The sequence below is a fragment of the Scyliorhinus torazame genome, chromosome 12 (genome assembly GCF_047496885.1).
Source record: "Scyliorhinus torazame isolate Kashiwa2021f chromosome 12, sScyTor2.1, whole genome shotgun sequence".
NCBI classification, from domain to species: domain Eukaryota; kingdom Metazoa; phylum Chordata; class Chondrichthyes; order Carcharhiniformes; family Scyliorhinidae; genus Scyliorhinus; species Scyliorhinus torazame.
Window position 1 is genome coordinate 218,633,116 of NC_092718.1, and position 16,656 is coordinate 218,649,771.

Here is a 16,656-nt window from a genome sequence, read left to right on the forward strand (position 1 = left end):
CCAAAGATATGCAGGGTAGGTGGATTGGCCACGCTAAATTGCCACTGAATTGAGAAAAATAAAAAAATGAATCCTGCAGGAAATTTCCCGACAGAGTTCAGCAGCACTCTGAAAGAATGCAGTGAGACTGACCTGTCACTCTGTATGAACAGGGATTATACGTTCACTAAAATACAGCAGGGGGAGAATGAGTGAAAAGGATAGAATCGGCAGTTAGCTCCTGAGAAAGAGTTCTGCACCTAAACACCTGAAATTAAGAATCCTGACTATGAGAATTCGGTACAGCCGCAAAGTGGTTGTGTTATTGGACTAATAATCCGGAGGCCAGACTAATGACCTGCAGGCATCAATTCAAATCCCACCATGTAGCTGCGGGATTGAAAATCAATTATTAAATAAAATGGGCGGGGGTGGGGTGGGGGGTTGAGGGGGGTGGGGGGGAGAGGGGGGTGGGGGGGAGAGGGGGGTGGGGGGGAGAGGGGGGTGGGGGGGGAGAGGGGGGTGGGGGGGAGAGGGGGGTGGGGGGGAGAGGGGGGGTGGGGGGAGAGGGGGGTGGGGGGGGAGAGCTAACATCAGCGATGGTCAATGTGTAACAGTCGGACTGTTGTAAAAAGGCAACTGATTCACCTGTTTATTGCAGGCGTGGAAGTCTGCCACCCTTACCCAGTCGGGGTCTACTCAGAGACACAGCGATGTGGTGGACCCGAAACCACACTCTGAAAGGCCGAGCAAATCACTCAGTTGTGTTCAAGGCAATTCACCACCACCTTCCCAAGGGCAACAGGGAGGTGCAGTTCTTTGGTGTCTTTCGCAACCTCAGGGTGTCGCTAAGCACTTTGCAGCCAATGAAGGACAGTCACTGTTGAAATATCGGAAACCCGGCAGCTAATTTGCATACAGTAGGATCCCACGCACTGCGATGTGATAATGTGATAATGGCAAGATAATGTGTGGTTTTAGCGATGGGTGGTTACAGATACTCTCAGATCAGATCAGAAAACGCACTTATTTAAAAGAATAAAATATATATATTTTTTGATTCGTACATGGGGCATGGGTGTCGCTGGCTGTGCCAGCAATTACTGCCCATTCCTAATTTCCCTTGAGGGGGACAATTAAGAGTCAACCACATTGCTGTGGGTCTGGAGTCACATGTAGGCCAGACCGGGTAAGGACAGCAGATTTCCTTCCCGAAAGGACATTAGTGAATCAGATGGGTTTGAAAGGCAATCGACAAAGGTTTCATGGTCATTATTATACTTTAGATTCCAGATTTTTATTGATTTCAAATTTCACTATCTGCGGTGGTGGGATTTGAACCGGGGACCCCAGAGAATCACTCTGGGTCTCTGGATTACTAATGCAGTGACAACGCCACTACGTCACCGCGAGTGACACTGGCCATTGATTCAACCCTCCAGTACAATATGCTCCAATTGAATTTCCCAATCTCCTCCCCTCTGACAATAAACAATTTCATAGTCCAAGAAAGACGAAAGTTGGTTTGATGTTTGTCCTGCTCGTTATCATTCCTGTGGCCACAGTCTTTACGTGACCACAAACCCAACACCAGACTTTGGTTGGGGTACATTTGGTTCTCAGTTCATTCTCTTTAGTCACTGTGAGGGTTGCCAACTCGGTCTGGGCGTATTCACCGGGAGGTTTCATCACATGACTCCCGCGCACACTCTCCTGCCATTGGTTGTCTGACACAGGGCCCCACCTTCGCAGCCAATCATAATGCAAACAGACTATTCCTTCCCCGATTGGAAGACTCCTGTCAGTCACACTGCAACGATTTCCCCATCTGCAATACTATAGCAGCTAATAAACAAAAGTCTTTATGCTGAGCTTTAATGAAATAAAAAAGCACATATCTTTCAGCGCTCCCAGTGATTTTACTCCGCTGTCCTGGAGATTAATCTTCAATTCCAGGGAAATCCTGGAGGGTTGGCAACCCCGATTTTGGTGGACAATGAAGGTTTGACTGCATACGTTGTTCTGAGTTGCTATGTAGCCTGTGCATTTCTCCCACGCACACACGGTTCTGAGATCAAACTTCTTTCGCAGTTGTGCCACGCGTGTTCCGAGGGAGCGGTCTTGCCGGGGGAGTGCTTATCTCACGCAGTCGCACCCCCTCTTCCTGCTTCTCTGAGTTAGTTTCCTTGAGAAGGGGCAGCATCTTGCGCCAACTCCTCTCTGTTACAGGGCGAGAAATAGTAAAGGATCAACTGCGGGGAGATGGTAGTGGGGGGAATTTAAATTCAGTTAATAAATCTGGAAGATAATCCCAGTGACGGTGACCATTGATTGTTGTAAAATTCCATAGGATCTTAGCACTGCTGCCTCACAGCGCCGAGGACCCGGGTTCAATCCAGGTCACTGTCCGTGTGGAGTTTGCACATTCTCTTCGTGTCTGAGTGGGTCTCACCCCCACAACCCAAAGCTGTGCAGGGTAGGTGGATTGGCCACGCTAAATTGCCCCTTAATTGGATAAAAAGAATTGGGCACTTTAAAAAATTTTTACATTCCGTAGAATCGACAGAATCCCCACAGTGCAGATGGAGGCCATTCAGCCCATTGAGTCTGCACTGACCCTCTGAGAGAGCACTATACTTAGGTCCACTCACCTGCCCTATCCCCGTAACCCCATCTAACGTGCACATCTTGGGACACTAGGGGGCACTTTGATGTGGCCAATCCACCTAGACTGGGTATCTTTGGACTGTGGGAGGAAACCGGAGGAAACCCACGCAGACACGGGGAGAAAATGCAGACTCCAGTCACCCAAGGTCGTAATTGAACCCAGGTCCTTGGCGCTGTGAGGCAGCAGTGCTAACCACTGTGCCACCTTGCCGTCCGTTGGTTCACTAATATCTCCTTAGTGTTGGAATATTCGATTCACCCTCACCAACCCTACCCCTCCGGCCCCTGGGCTATAGAATGCTCAGCTACAGAAACAGACCATTTGGCCCAACATGACTATGTCAGTATTAACGCTCCACACGAGCCTCTTCCTGCTCCGGCTTCACCTCACTCTGTCAACAGATCCTTCTATCCCTTTCTCACACCTGTTTCTTCAGCTTCTTTTTAAGCATAACCTTTGAAAAAAAATTGTTCCAGCAATGTGAAAGGCCAGTCTCTGTTGCCTATCCCTAATTGCCCTTGAACTGAGTGGCTTGCTGGGCCCTTTCACAGGGCAGTTAAGAGCCAGTCACATTGTTGTGGATCAGGAGTCGCATCTTAGGTTTATCCCCTGAACGACATTAGTGAGCCAGATAGGTCCCTACATTACTGGTCCAGTAACATTATCACTATGTTACACTTCCCTCTGGTACACCAGCCCGATCAAAGACCTTGGGCTGGATTCTCCGATTCTGCGGCTATGTCCGGAGGATGCGTCTGGTCCTCCGACCAGAACGACGGTGGCGCCCCCACACCGATGCACCGCCCGGTGGGGGGTTAGTAGCCATGCCACGTAAAGCCCCCAGCTTTATCTGCAGACATGGCCACAGAATAGCCAGATACGTGGCCACGCATGCGCACGGCGGCGGCCTTGCCGTACAACGCGCGTGCCCCTCTGTAACCCCCCTCACCACCCCGGCCCACCCCCCACCTGTCCACCCAGCCCGCGCCGAAGCCCCCCCCCCCCCGCCAGCGGAATGGCTCCCCCCCCCCCCCCCCCGGACTGTGGCGGCGCTGGGCTCAGTCCGCAGCCGCCTCACAGGTTTACGAAAATTGGGAGGGCACACGGCCGACGCCGTTGGGAAGTCGGCCCACCGGGGGCGGAGCATCGGGGGAGGGCCTCGGGTGACGCCGTTGGGAAGTCGGCCCACCGGGGGCGGAGCATCGGGGGCGGGCCTCGGGTGACGACCGGAGGCCGACCCAACGGCGTGCGGCCTAGTCCTCGAGTTCGCCGTGTTTCAGGGGGCGGAGCATTGGAAAAGGAACGCCACCCCCGATTTTGGCATTAAAATGTATTCTCCGGCCCATCGCAGAATCCCGCCCCCTATCACTTCCATAGGGAGAGGGGGGAATGTGGAGTGTGCTCCCATAGGGAGAGGGGGGAATGTGGGACTCTCTCCCGTAGGGAGAGGGGGAATGTGGGGCTCGCTACCACGGGGAGTGGGGAGAATGTGGGACTCGCTCCCACGGGGAGTGGGGAGAATGTGGGACTCGCTCCCACGGGGAGTGGGGAGAGTGTGGGACTCGCTCCCACGGGGAGTGGGGAGAATGTGGGACTCGCTCCCACGGGGAGTGGGGAGAATGTGGGACTCGCTCCCACGGGGAGTGGGGAGAATGTGGGACTCGCTACCACGGGGAGTGGGGAGAATGTGGGACTCGCTACCACAGGGAGTGGGGAGAATGTGGGACTCGCTCCCACGGGGAGTGGGGAGAATGTGGGACTCGCTACCACGGGGAGTGGGGAGAATGTGGGGCTCGCTCCCATAGGGAGAGGGGGGAATGTGGGACTCGCTACCATGGGGAGTGGGGAGAATGTGGGACTCGCTCCCACAGGGAGAGGGGGGAATGTGGGACTCGCTCCCGTAGGGAGAGGGGGGAATGTGGGACTCGCTCCCACAGGGAGAGGGGGGAATGTGGGACTCGCTCCCACAGGGAGTGGGGAGAATGTGGGACTCACTACCACGGGGAGTGGGGAGAATGTGGGACTCGCTCCCGTAGGGAGAGGGGGGGAATGTGGGGCTCGCTCCCACAGGGAGAGGGGGGAATGTGGGACTCGCTCCCACAGGGAGTGGGGAGAATGTGGGACTCACTACCACGGGGAGTGGGGAGAATGTGGGACTCGCTCCCGTAGGGAGAGGGGGGGAATGTGGGACTCGCTCCCACAGGGAGAGGGGGGAATGTGGGACTCGCTCCCACAGGGAGTGGGGAGAATGTATGACTCACTACCACGGGGAGTGGGGAGAATGTGGGACTCGCTCCCGTAGGGAGAGGGGGGGAATGTGGGGCTCGCTCCCACAGGGAGAGGGGGGAATGTGGGACTCGCTCCCACAGGGAGTGGGGAGAATGTGGGACTCGCTCCCACAGGGAGTGGGGAGAATGTGGGACTCGCTCCCGTAGGGAGAGGGGGGAATGTGGGGCTCGCTACAACAGAGAGTGGGGAGAATGTGAAACTCGCTCCCGTAGGGAGAGGGAAGAATGTGGAACTCGCTTCCACAGGAAGTGGGGAGAATGTGAAACTCGCTCCCACGGGGAGTGGGGAGAATGTGGGGCTCGCTACCACGGGGAGTGGGGAGAATGTGGGACTCGCTCCCATAGGGAGTGGAGAGAATGTGGGACTCGCTCCTGTAGAGAGAGGGGGGAATGTGGGGCTCGCTCCCACAGGGAGAGGGGGGAATGTGGGACTCGCTCCCACAGGGAGTAGGGGAGAACGTGGGACTCGCTCCCATAGGGAGAGGGGGAATGAGGGGCTCGCTACCACAGAGAGTGGGGAGAATGTGAAACTCGCTCCCGTAGGGAGAGGGAAGAATGTGGAACTCGCTCCCACAAGGAGTGGGGAGAATGTGGGACTCTCCCCCATAGGGAGTGGGGAGAACGTGAGACCCGCTCCCACAAGGAGTGGGGAGAATGTGGGACTCTCCCCCATAGGGAGTGGGGAGAATGTGGGTCTCGCTCCCACAGGGAGTGGGGAGAATGTGGGACTCGCTCTCACAGGGAGTGGGGAGAATGGGGAACTGGCTCTCACAGGGAGTGGGGAGAATGTGGGACTCGCTCCCACAGGGAGTGGGGGAGAATGTGGGACTCGCTCCCACGGGGAGTGGGGAGAATGTGGGACTCGCTCTCACAGGGAGTGGGGAGAATGTGGGACTCGCTCCCACAGGAAGTTGGGAGAATGTGGAACTCGCTCCCAATGAGAGTGGGGAGAATGTGGAACTCGCTCCCAATGAGAGTGGGGAGAATGTGGAACTCGCTCCCAATGAGAGTGGGGAGAATGTGGAACTCGCTCCCAATGAGAGTGGGGAGAATGTGGGACTCGTTCCCACAGGAAGTGGGGGGAATGTGGGACTCTCCCCCACAGGGAGTGGGGAGAATGTGGGTCTCGCTCCCACAGGGAGTGGGGAGAATGTGGAACTTGCTCCCAATGAGAGTGGGGAGAATGTGGAACTCGCTCCCACAGGAAGTTGGGAGAATGTGGAACTCTCTCCCAATGAGAGTGGGGAGAATGTGGAACTCGCTCCCACAGGGAGTGGGGAGAATGTGGAGCCGGCTCCCACGGGGAGATTCGCTCCCATGGGGATTGGGAAGAATCTGCAACTTGATCCCACAGGCAGTGGGAAGGGAGTGGGGGAGAATGTGGAACTCACTCCCACGGGGATTGTGGAAAATTTGCAACTCGCTCCCACAGGGAGTGTTGAAGTGAGTACATTTCAGGGGAAACTGGATAGACACGAGTGAGAGAGGGATAGATGGATACGGGCATAAGGTGAGATCAAAGGGGGTGGGGAGGTGACTCAGGAGATAGTGCACACGAACAGGGAGCAGATGGACAGAGTTCTGTCTGTAAATTAAATTCTGTGTCATCCTATTTAAGGAGGAGGCCTGAGGGAGGCCACAAACTTGGCCAAAGAGAGGAGGTTTTAAGGTCTGGAAGAAGGAACATTGCTTCATTAGTGCAGTTGGGAATGTATAATATTCTGAGTTGCTGCGTCCCCTTACCCCAGCGAGCTGTTGTCCTTCTTCCCCTCGTGTTGCTTCGGACGACCTCTGAGTTTCCTGGTTCTTCGTTGATGAGCCCAAGGTTTGTGTTCCATCTCGTCCAGTTAACTTCGTCAACCCTGTGCAGATGGTAAGCGACAGTTTCCTGTTATTGTTAAATATCTGCATCCAGGACTCCCCCTTATCTCCATCTCCTACCCTCCCCAGCACTGAACTGTAATCAGTGCAGCTTGGAGACAGTTATTTGATTGATTTGATTTGATTTATTGTCACGCGTACCGAGGTACAGTGAAATGTATTGTTCTGCGTACAGTCCAGACAGATCGGCCCATACACGGAGAAATATAGAACATACGCTAAATACACAATGTAAATACATAGATACAGACATCGGGTGAAGCACACGGAGTGTAGTACTACTCAATAGAGTGGATGGAGTTATCATCAGTGCGGTCAGGCAGTACTTACTCAGCAATAACCTGCTCACAGACGCTCAGTTTGGGTTTTGTCAGGGTCACCTCGTTACAGCCTTGGTCCAAACATGTACTAAAGAGCTGAAAGCCAGAGGTGAGGTGAGAGTGACTGCCCTTGACATCAAGGCAGCATTTGCCCGAGCTAAACTGGTGTCAGTGGGAATCAGGGGGAAAACTCTCCGCTGGTTGAAGTCATACCCGGCACAAAGGAAGATGGTTGTGGTGGTTGGAGGTCAGTCATCCCAGCTCCAGGACATCACTGCAGGAGTTCCTCAGGGTAGTGTTCTCGGCCCAACCGTCTTCAGCTGCTTCATCAATGACCTTTGTTCCAACATAAGGTCAGAAGTGGGGATGTTTGCGGATGACTGCACAATGTTCAGCACCATTTGCGATTCCTCAGATAATGAAGCAGTCCGTGTCCAAATGCAGCAAGACCTGGACAATATCCAGGCTCGGGGCTGACAAGTGGCAAGTTACATTCGCGCCACACAAGTGCCCGGCAATGACCATCTCCAATAAGAGAGAATCTAACCTTGACACTCAATGGCTTTATCATCGATGAATCCCCTACATCCTGGGGGTTACCATTGACCAGAAACTAAACTGGACTAGCCGTATAAATACTGTGGCCACCAGAGCCGGTCAGTGGCTAGGAATCCTGCGACAAGTAACTCACCTCCTGTCCCCCCACAAAGCCTGTCCACCACTTATAAGGCACAATTCAGGAGTGTGATGGAATACTCTCCACTTGCCTGGATGAGTGCAGCTCCAACAATACTCAAGAAGCTCGACACCATCCAGGACAAAGCAGCCCCACTTGATTGCTCCCCCTTCCACAAACATTCAAACCCTCCACCAGCGACACACATTGGCAGCCGTGTGTACCATCTACAAGATGCACTGCAGGGACTCACCAAGGCTCCTCAGGCAGCACCTCCCAAACCCACGACCTCTACCATCTAGAAGGACAAGAGCAGCAGATACCTGGGAACCCCACCACCCGGAGGGTCCCCTCCAAGTCACTCACCATCTTCACTTAAGAAATATATCGGCCGTTCCTTCACTGTTGATGGGTCAAAATCCTGCAACTCCCTCCCTAACAGCACAGTGGGTGTACCTACACCACACGGACTGCAGCGGTGCAAGAAGGCAGCTCACCCCCACCTTCTCAAGGGGCAATTAGGGATGGGCAGCAAATGCTGACCTAGCCGGCGAAGTCCATATTTCATAAAAATTAATTTAAATAATACAGTATCAGATTGATAGTGACTTTAAAATCGCCACATATTCAAATCAAACAGTCTTCATCATGGGTACTATGGACGTGGCCCAAACACTTACATTAACGGGGCCGAGGGGCCCCGTCATGACCAGTTTCTCTAATTCTGCCTCAAACTTTGGCCCGATGGCTTACGGCACTGAACTAGCCTTTAAGCATCTCGCTTGGCTTTCGTCCTTAATCTTTAGCTTGACTGAGATCTCTTTCATGCTTCCCAGCTCTTCATTGAAGAATATGGGTGGGATTCTCTGTCCGGTCGCACCTGTTTTCTGGTGTGCGCTCTCCCGCCGGCAGCAGGATCCTCCGTCCCCAGCAGCCGGTCAATGGGGATTCCCATTGTGGCCACTCGCACACCGGGCCTCAGTGTGAAGGCGGGACTTTGTCTCCACAGGGACCGTGCGGTGGTCACTTCTACCGATACTGTCAGGGACAGGTGCATCTGCAGCAGGCAGGCTGGTGAGGGTGAGGTCCAGTGTGTTTTTCCCTCTTGTTGGTTCCCTCACCGCCTGCTGCAGTCCCAGTCTAGCAGCTCTGTCCTTTAGGACCCGGCCAGCTCGGTCAGTGGTGGTGTCACCGAGCCACTCTAGGTGATGGACATTGAAACCCCCACCCAGAGTATATTCTGTGCCCTTGCTACCCTCAGTGCTTCCTCCACGTGGTGTTCAACATGGAGGAGAACTGATTCATCAGCTGATGGTGGCCGGTACGTGGTAATCAGCAGGAGGTTTCATTGTCCATGTTTAACCTGAAGCCAGGAGACTTCATGGGGTCCAGAGAGATGTTGACAATTCCCAGGGCAGCTTCCGGCTATATACCACTGTGCCACCACCTCTGCTGTGTCTGTCCTGCTGGTGAGACAGCACATACCCAGGGATAGTGAGAATGGTGTCTGGGACAGTGTCTGTAAGGTATGATTCTGTGAGTGTGACTATGTCAGGCTGTTGCTTGACTGGTCTGTGAGGCAGCTCTCCCAGCTTTGGCACATCCCCCAGATGTTAGTGAGGAGGACTTTGCAGGGTCAACAGGGCTGGGTTTGTTGTTGTCATTGCTGGGTAGTCCGTCCCATTTCTTTTCTTTTTAGTAATCTTGTAGCAGTTTTTTAAAACTGGCTTGCTAGGCCATTTCAGGGGCATTTTAAGATTGGACCACATTGTTGTGGACCTGGAGTCACAGGGACTCCAGGCCAGGTGAGGACATGAGTGAATTAGTTGAGTTCTTTCCGACAATCGACAATGGTTTCAATGTCATCAATAGGCTTTTAATTCCAGATATTTATTGCATTCAATTTCCACCACCTGCCGAGGTGGGATCTGAACCCAGTTTGCCGGAGCATTACCTGGGTCTCTGGATCACCAGTCCAGTGACAATATCACTCGGCCACTGCCTCACTCTCTGCCTTTAATCGCTGATTTATTTCCTGGGTTGGCCAGGGGCCAGCATTTCAGTGAAGCTGACCCCAGATAAACGTGAATCCAGATTCACAACAATATTTGACCATTGTGACACACAAATTGGCTATTCAGATATAAAAGACTTCCGTTTAGCATCACGTCTGCCCCTGTGTTGTTCCAATGTACCATCGATCAAATTCTCAGTCCAGTGCTGCTCAGACGGTATCTCAGTCACTGGAAAGAATGAAGAGCACCTCCAAAATTTAGATGCTACACTCCTGAGACCAGAAGATTGCAGACTACGTGTATGGAAGCATAAATGCAAATTCTTCAGATCTTCAACTAAGTACCTGGAGACGACATAGATGCAAAGGCACTGCTCAAATCGCCTTCAAAAGTAAAGGTCACAACCAGCACCTCAACATAAATCAACTTTGTTCGTTTTTGGGCTTATTGAACTATTATAGAAGGTTTGTCCCTAATCTAGCAACTAGTCTCAAGCCTTTACACAACGTACTGTGTCAAGGCAGGAAGTGGAAATGGGTGGATCAGTGCGAGGGGGCCTTTGTACAAGGTAAAGAGCAGTACTAAAGTCAGGTGTCCTGCCACATTTTGATCCGAAGTCACCCCTGCGACTGGCTTGCGACGCATCACCTTGTGGGGAAGGAGCAGAGGTTTCTCACATACGCCCAATGGTGAAGGGAAGTCAATAGCGTTTGCATCAAGATCCTCGAACAAAGCAGAAATGAACTCTGCCCAGAGAGCAGAGGAAGTTTCAGGCATTACTTTCGGGGTCAAACATTTTTACCAATACCGCTCAGGAAGGAAATTTATTTTACTGACGGATCACCGACTACTTACAACGATACTGGGGCTGCACGCCGGAATTCCATCTCCAGCAGCGAGCCGGATGCGGAGATGAACATTGCTGTTGTCAGCACATATACACGGTAAAATACCGTCAATCAAATCTCCATGGGAACGCAGATGGACTCTCTAGATTACCTTTACCTAAAGAGTCGTCAATGCGTGGTAATATTTTCTATTTCGAAGAAGTCGATAACACTCCTGTTACCGCAGGACAACATAAGAAGTAGACCAGAAATAATCCACTCTTGTCAGAAGTTAAGGACATGGGGCTGTATTCTCTGATTCTGTGGCTAGCAGCCGAGCCACGTAAAGCCCCCGGTTTTACCTGCCGACACGGACGCAGAATGACCGGTCCATGGCCGCGCATGCGCACGGCGGCAGCATACAACGTGGCGCCGGCCACGCGCGGCCCACACCCCACCAGTCCCCCCGCCAAAGCCCCCCTGCCAGCGGAACCGCACCCCCCCCCCAACTGTGGCGCCGCTGGACACTGTCTGCAGCCGCCACACAAGGTTTACGAAGGTTGAGAGGACACGCGACCGATGCCATTGGGAAGTCGGCCCATTGGGGGCGGAGCATCGTGGGAGGACCTCAGGTGACATCCCGAGGCCGTCCCGACAGCGTGCGGCTGGTTTTGAAGGGACAGAGCATCGGAAAAATGGTGCCGCCCCTGATTTTGGTGTAACAAGGGATTGTCCGGCCGATCGCCGAACGCGATTTCGGCGTCGGCAATCGCAAACTGGCGCGATGTCCGCTACCCAAACGGCGCCGATCACTCCAGCGTCGGGCCGCCCCAAAGGTGCGGAATTCTCTGGACCTTTAGGGGCCAAGCCCTCACCTTGAGGGGCTAGGCCCGCGACGGAGTGGTTTCCGCTTCGCCGGCTGGCGGGAAAAGCCTTTGGCGCCACGCCAGCCGGCGCCGAAAGGACTTTGCCGGGCGATGCATGTGCGGGAGCGTCAGCGGTCGCTCACGGCATTCCCGCGCATGCGCAGGGGAGGGGGTCTTTTCCGCCTCCGCCATAGTGAAGACCATGGCGAAGGCGGAAGAAAAAGAGTGCCCCCACGGCACAGGCCCGCCCGCGGATCGGTGGGCCCCGATCGCGTGCCAGGCCACCATGGGGGCACCCCCCGGGGCCAGATCGCCCCGCGCCCCCCCTGGTCCCCGGAGCCCACCCGCACCACCTGCTCCCGCCGGTAAGGTTGGTGGTTTAATCCATGCCGGCTGGAGAGGGTTGACAGCGGCGGGACTTCGGCCCATCACGGGCCAGAGAATCGCCGGGGGTGGGCCCGCTGACTGGCGCGATTCCCGCCCCCGCCGAATCTCTGGTGGCGGAGAATTCGGGACACGGCGGGGGCGGGAGAGAATCGCGGCCAAGGTGTTTCATGGCAAGATCACGGGAGCAAACCTTGAGTTGAAGTCTTATGTGACCTGGGGCGTGATTCACCGACCCCCCACCGGGTCGGAGAATCGCTGGGAGCTGGCGTGAATCCCGCCCCCGCCGTGTCCTGAATTTTCCGCCACCAGAGATTCGGCGGGGGCGGGAATCGCGCCGCGCTGGTCGGCGGGAATCGTGCCAGTCGGCGGGCCCACCCCCGGCGATTCTCCGGCCCACGATGGGCCGAAGTCCCGCCGCTGTCACCACTCTCCAGCCGGCGTGGATTGAACCACCTACCTTACCGGCGGGGGCAGGCGGCGTGGGCGGGCTCCGGGGTCCTGGGAGGGGGCGCGGGACGATCTGGCCCCGGGAGGGTGCCCCCACGGTGGCCTGGCCCGCAATCGGGGCCCACCGATTGGCGGGCGGGCCTGTGCCGTGGGGGCACTCATTTTCTTCTGCCTTCGCCATGGTCTTCACTATGGCGGAGGCGGAAGAGACCCCCTCCCCTGCGCATGCGCGGGGATGCCGTGAGCGGCCGCTGACGCTCCCGCACATGTGTCGCCCGGCAAAGTCCTTTCGCCGCCGGCTGGCGTGGCGCCAAAGGCCTTTCCCGCCGGCCGGCGGCGCGCCAACCACTCCGGCGCGGGCCTAGCCCCTCAAGGTGAGGGCTTGGCCCCTAAAGGTTCGGAGAATTCCGCACCTTTGGGGCGGGCCGACGCCGGAGTGATCCGCGCCGTTTCTGGCGCTGGGTAGTGGAGAATCCCGCCCCTGAACTAACAGTACTGGCCGGTCACCTTCTCTGGGGAATGAGGGACAGCATTTCACCAGCTTGTTTCACAGGAATTTATTGTCCTGTCACAACTGACTGGCTCAAAGGTTGGTTCAAACACTGAAACATTCATTGACGGAGCTTGTGAGCAAGGATCATTGTCTGTACGACAAAGCCAATACCTGATCACCTACAGAAATATAACACGTTCAACAACCCAAAGTTATCTGACATTACTCGTGGCAAAATGTCAGTTCCGCACAGCTGAAGCTGCCGAAGACGAGGGAGGTTGTTGAGAGGAAACAGCAAAATCCGGTTTCGGGAGACCAGGGCTAAACGCTGTGCTTTTCAGAAAGGTCAGTAAGTGTTGGTAAGGGACTAGCCCGCTGGTGAGAAGTGGATGCCTGCCACGGTCTTCGCATAGACAGGACCCGTCCCCTACACCGTTCAAACTCGAGACAATGCAGTGTGGAGGATACACGCTTCCCAACTTTTAGAAACTAGAACTAGTTTGCAGAGACAAAGTCAAGCACAGCAAACTGAGCCAAGAGGAGACCTCGACATTCCTGAGAACATGACAATACCAGATGGGCAGAGCCCCAGGTGAGGACACTTCACTGAGTCAACCTGCAAAGACCACCTTGTCTCTGATTGAGGCAACTACGGACCGCATCCAGACTAAACCCAAAGGTTGTAGTCAACACGGTAAACGTCCTCCAAAACATCTAACTTATTGACTGCTGTGTTTGTTCATTGTTTATAGTGAAAATGTTGATCGTTAATGTTCTATTGTGTTTCATTGCAGGAACCTCTGATGTAAAGTGAGAGGAAATTGTTGTTTATTCATGTTGTTCCTCGTTGGAACAAGGTCACTTTAAGAGTTTGATCATGTGATGTACTGACAACATCATTGGCAGCTTGGGCGGGCAAACAGTCAGTCTGCGCTAGGAGCCTTCATGGACACACCGGGCAGGATCCTCTGATCCTGAGGCTAAGTATTGACGCTGTTGGAAACGCCGTCGCGATCGGGGCCCACCGATCGCGGCCACCACCCCGCTGGGGTCGATCCCCCCTCCCCCCAGGCCGCCCAGACCCTTCCCCGCTGAGGTCCCGCCGGCTGAGAGCAGGCGTGAAGGGCGCCGGCGGGACTCGGGTTTTTTTGCGACGGCCGCTCGGCCCATCGCGGGCCGAGAATCGCCGGGGGTGGACCCGTAGAGGAGCCCCCGACTGGCGACGCGCCGACCACGCCGGAGCCAATGCTGCAGATTCTCTGCTCGGCGGAGAATGGCGTCCCGGCGGCGGGGCGGCGTGGCGCGATTCACGCCGGTTGCGGAGATGCTCCGGCCCCGGGCTGAGAGAATCCCGCCAGCTGTCCCTGGTAAAGTGGTTTGATTTGTATCTTTGTGGTCTGCAAGTCTATACTTTAAAATACCACAACTAAATCTATGCAGAGTTAACGTTCCAGCTCCGATGTGACTCATCTTTGGATTAGTCCTGCTTTTGTTTTGTTTTTTGCTCCACAGATGTTGCCCGACCTGCTCAGGGTGTCCAGCAGTCACTGCTCTTATTTGAGACGTCCAGGAGAGGGCAGGCACAGCACGGGGTTAGATACAGAGTAAAGCTCCCTCTACACTGTCCCCATCAAACACTCCCAGGACAGGTAAAGCATGGGGTTAGATACAGAGTAAAGCTCTCTCTACACTGTCCCCATCAAACACTCCCAGGACAGGTACAGCACGGGGTTAGATACAGAGTAAAGCTCCCTCTACACTGTCCCCATCAAACACTCCCAGGACAGGTACAGCACGGGGATAGATACAGAGTAAAGCTCCCTCTACACTGTCCCCATCAAACACTCCCAGGACAGGTACAGCACGGGGTTAGATACAGAGTAAAGCTCCCTCTACACAGTCCCCATCAAACACTCCCAGGACAGGTACAGCACGGGGTTAGATACAGAGTAAAGCTCCCTCTACACTGTCCTCATCAAACACTCCCAGGACAGGTACAGCACGGGGATAGATACAGAGTAAAGCTCCCTCTACACTGTCCCCATCAAACACTCCCAGGACAGGTACAGCACGGGGTTAGATACAGAGTAAACCTCCCTCTCCACAGTCCCCATCAAACACTCCCAGGACAGGTACAGCACGGGGTTAGATACAGAGTAAAGCTCCCTCTACACTGTCCCCATCAAACACTCCCAGGACAGGTACAGCACGGGGTTAGATACAGAGTAAAGCTCCCTCTACACTGTCCCCATCAAACACTCCCAGGACAGGTACAGCATGGGGTTAGATACAGAGTAAAGCTCCCTCTACACTGTCCCCATCAAACACTCCCAGGACAGGTACAGCATGGGGTTAGATACAGAGTAAAGCTCCCTCTACACTGTCCCCATCAAACACTCCCAGGACAGGTACAGCACGGGGATAGATACAGAGTAAAGCTCCCTCTACACTGTCCCCATCAAACACTCCCAGGACAGGTACAGCATGGGGTTAGATACAGAGTAAAGCTCCCTCTACACTGTCCCCATCAAACACTCCCAGGACAGGTACAGCACGGGGTTAGATACAGAGTAAAGCTCCCTCTACACTGTCCCCATCAAACACTCACAGGACAGGTACAGCACGGGGTTAGATACAGAGTAAAGCTCCCTCTACACTGTCCCCATCAAACACTCCCAGGACAGGTACAGCATGGGGTTAGATACAGAGTAAAGCTCCCTCTACACTGTCCCCATCAAACACTCCCAGGACAGGTACAGCATTGGGTTAGATACAGAGTAAAGCTCCCTCTACACTGTCCCCATCAAACACTCCCAGGACAGGTACAGCACGGGGATAGATACAGAGTAAAGCTCCCTCTACACTGTCCCCATCAAACACTCCCAGGACAGGTACAGCATGGGGTTAGATACAGAGTAAAGCTCCCTCTACACTGTCCCCATCAAACACTCCCAGGACAGGTACAGCACGGGGATAGATACAGAGTAAAGCTCCCTCTCCACTGTCCCCATCAAACACTCCCAGGACAGGTAGAGCACGGGGTTAGATACAGAGTAAAGCTCCCTCTACACTGTCCCCATCAAACACTCCCAGGACAGGTACAGCACGGGGTTAGATACAGAGTAAACCTCCCTCTCCACAGTCCCCATCAAACACTCCCAGGACAGGTACAGCACGGGGTTAGATACAGAGTAAAGCTCCCTCTACACTGTCCCCATCAAACACTCCCAGGACAGGTACAGCACGGGGTTAGATACAGAGTAAAGCTCCCTCTACACTGTCCCCATCAAACACTCCCAGGACAGGTACAGCATGGGGTTAGATACAGAGTAAAGCTCCCTCTACACTGTCCCCATCAAACACTCCCAGGAAACGTACAGCATGGGGTTAGATACAGAGTAAAGCTCCCTCTACACTGTCCCCATCAAACACTCCCAGGACAGGTACAGCACGGGGATAGATACAGAGTAAAGCTCCCTCTACACTGTCCCCATCAAACACTCCCAGGACAGGTACAGCATGGGGTTAGATACAGAGTAAAGCTCCCTCTACACTGTCCCCATCAAACACTCCCAGGACAGGTACAGCACGGGGTTAGATACAGAGTAAAGCTCCCTCTACACTGTCCCCATCAAACACTCACAGGACAGGTACAGCACGGGGTTAGATACAGAGTAAAGCTCCCTCTACACTGTCCCCATCAAACACTCCCAGGACAGGTACAGCATGGGGTTAGATACAGAGTAAAGCTCCCTCTACACTGTCCCCATCAAACGCTCCCAGGACAGGTACAGCATTGGGTTAGATAC

The 16,656-nt window shown here is 54.4% G+C and overlaps 1 protein-coding gene across 1 annotated transcript in view; it reads right to left on the reverse strand.

Annotated features, from left to right (window-relative positions):
- Nucleotides 1-554: 554 nt before the first annotated feature.
- LOC140386995 (transient receptor potential cation channel subfamily V member 1-like) overlaps nucleotides 555-16,656 on the reverse strand; it is a 125,015-nt gene continuing 108,913 nt past the window's right edge. Inside the window, exons 15-16 of the mRNA XM_072469954.1 lie at nucleotides 6,679-6,797; nucleotides 555-2,199 (exon numbers count right to left, since the gene is read on the reverse strand). Coding sequence (XP_072326055.1) covers nucleotides 2,054-2,199; nucleotides 6,679-6,797 — 265 coding nt within the window. The 3' untranslated portion in view covers nucleotides 555-2,053. The remainder of the gene's footprint in view (nucleotides 2,200-6,678; nucleotides 6,798-16,656) is intronic.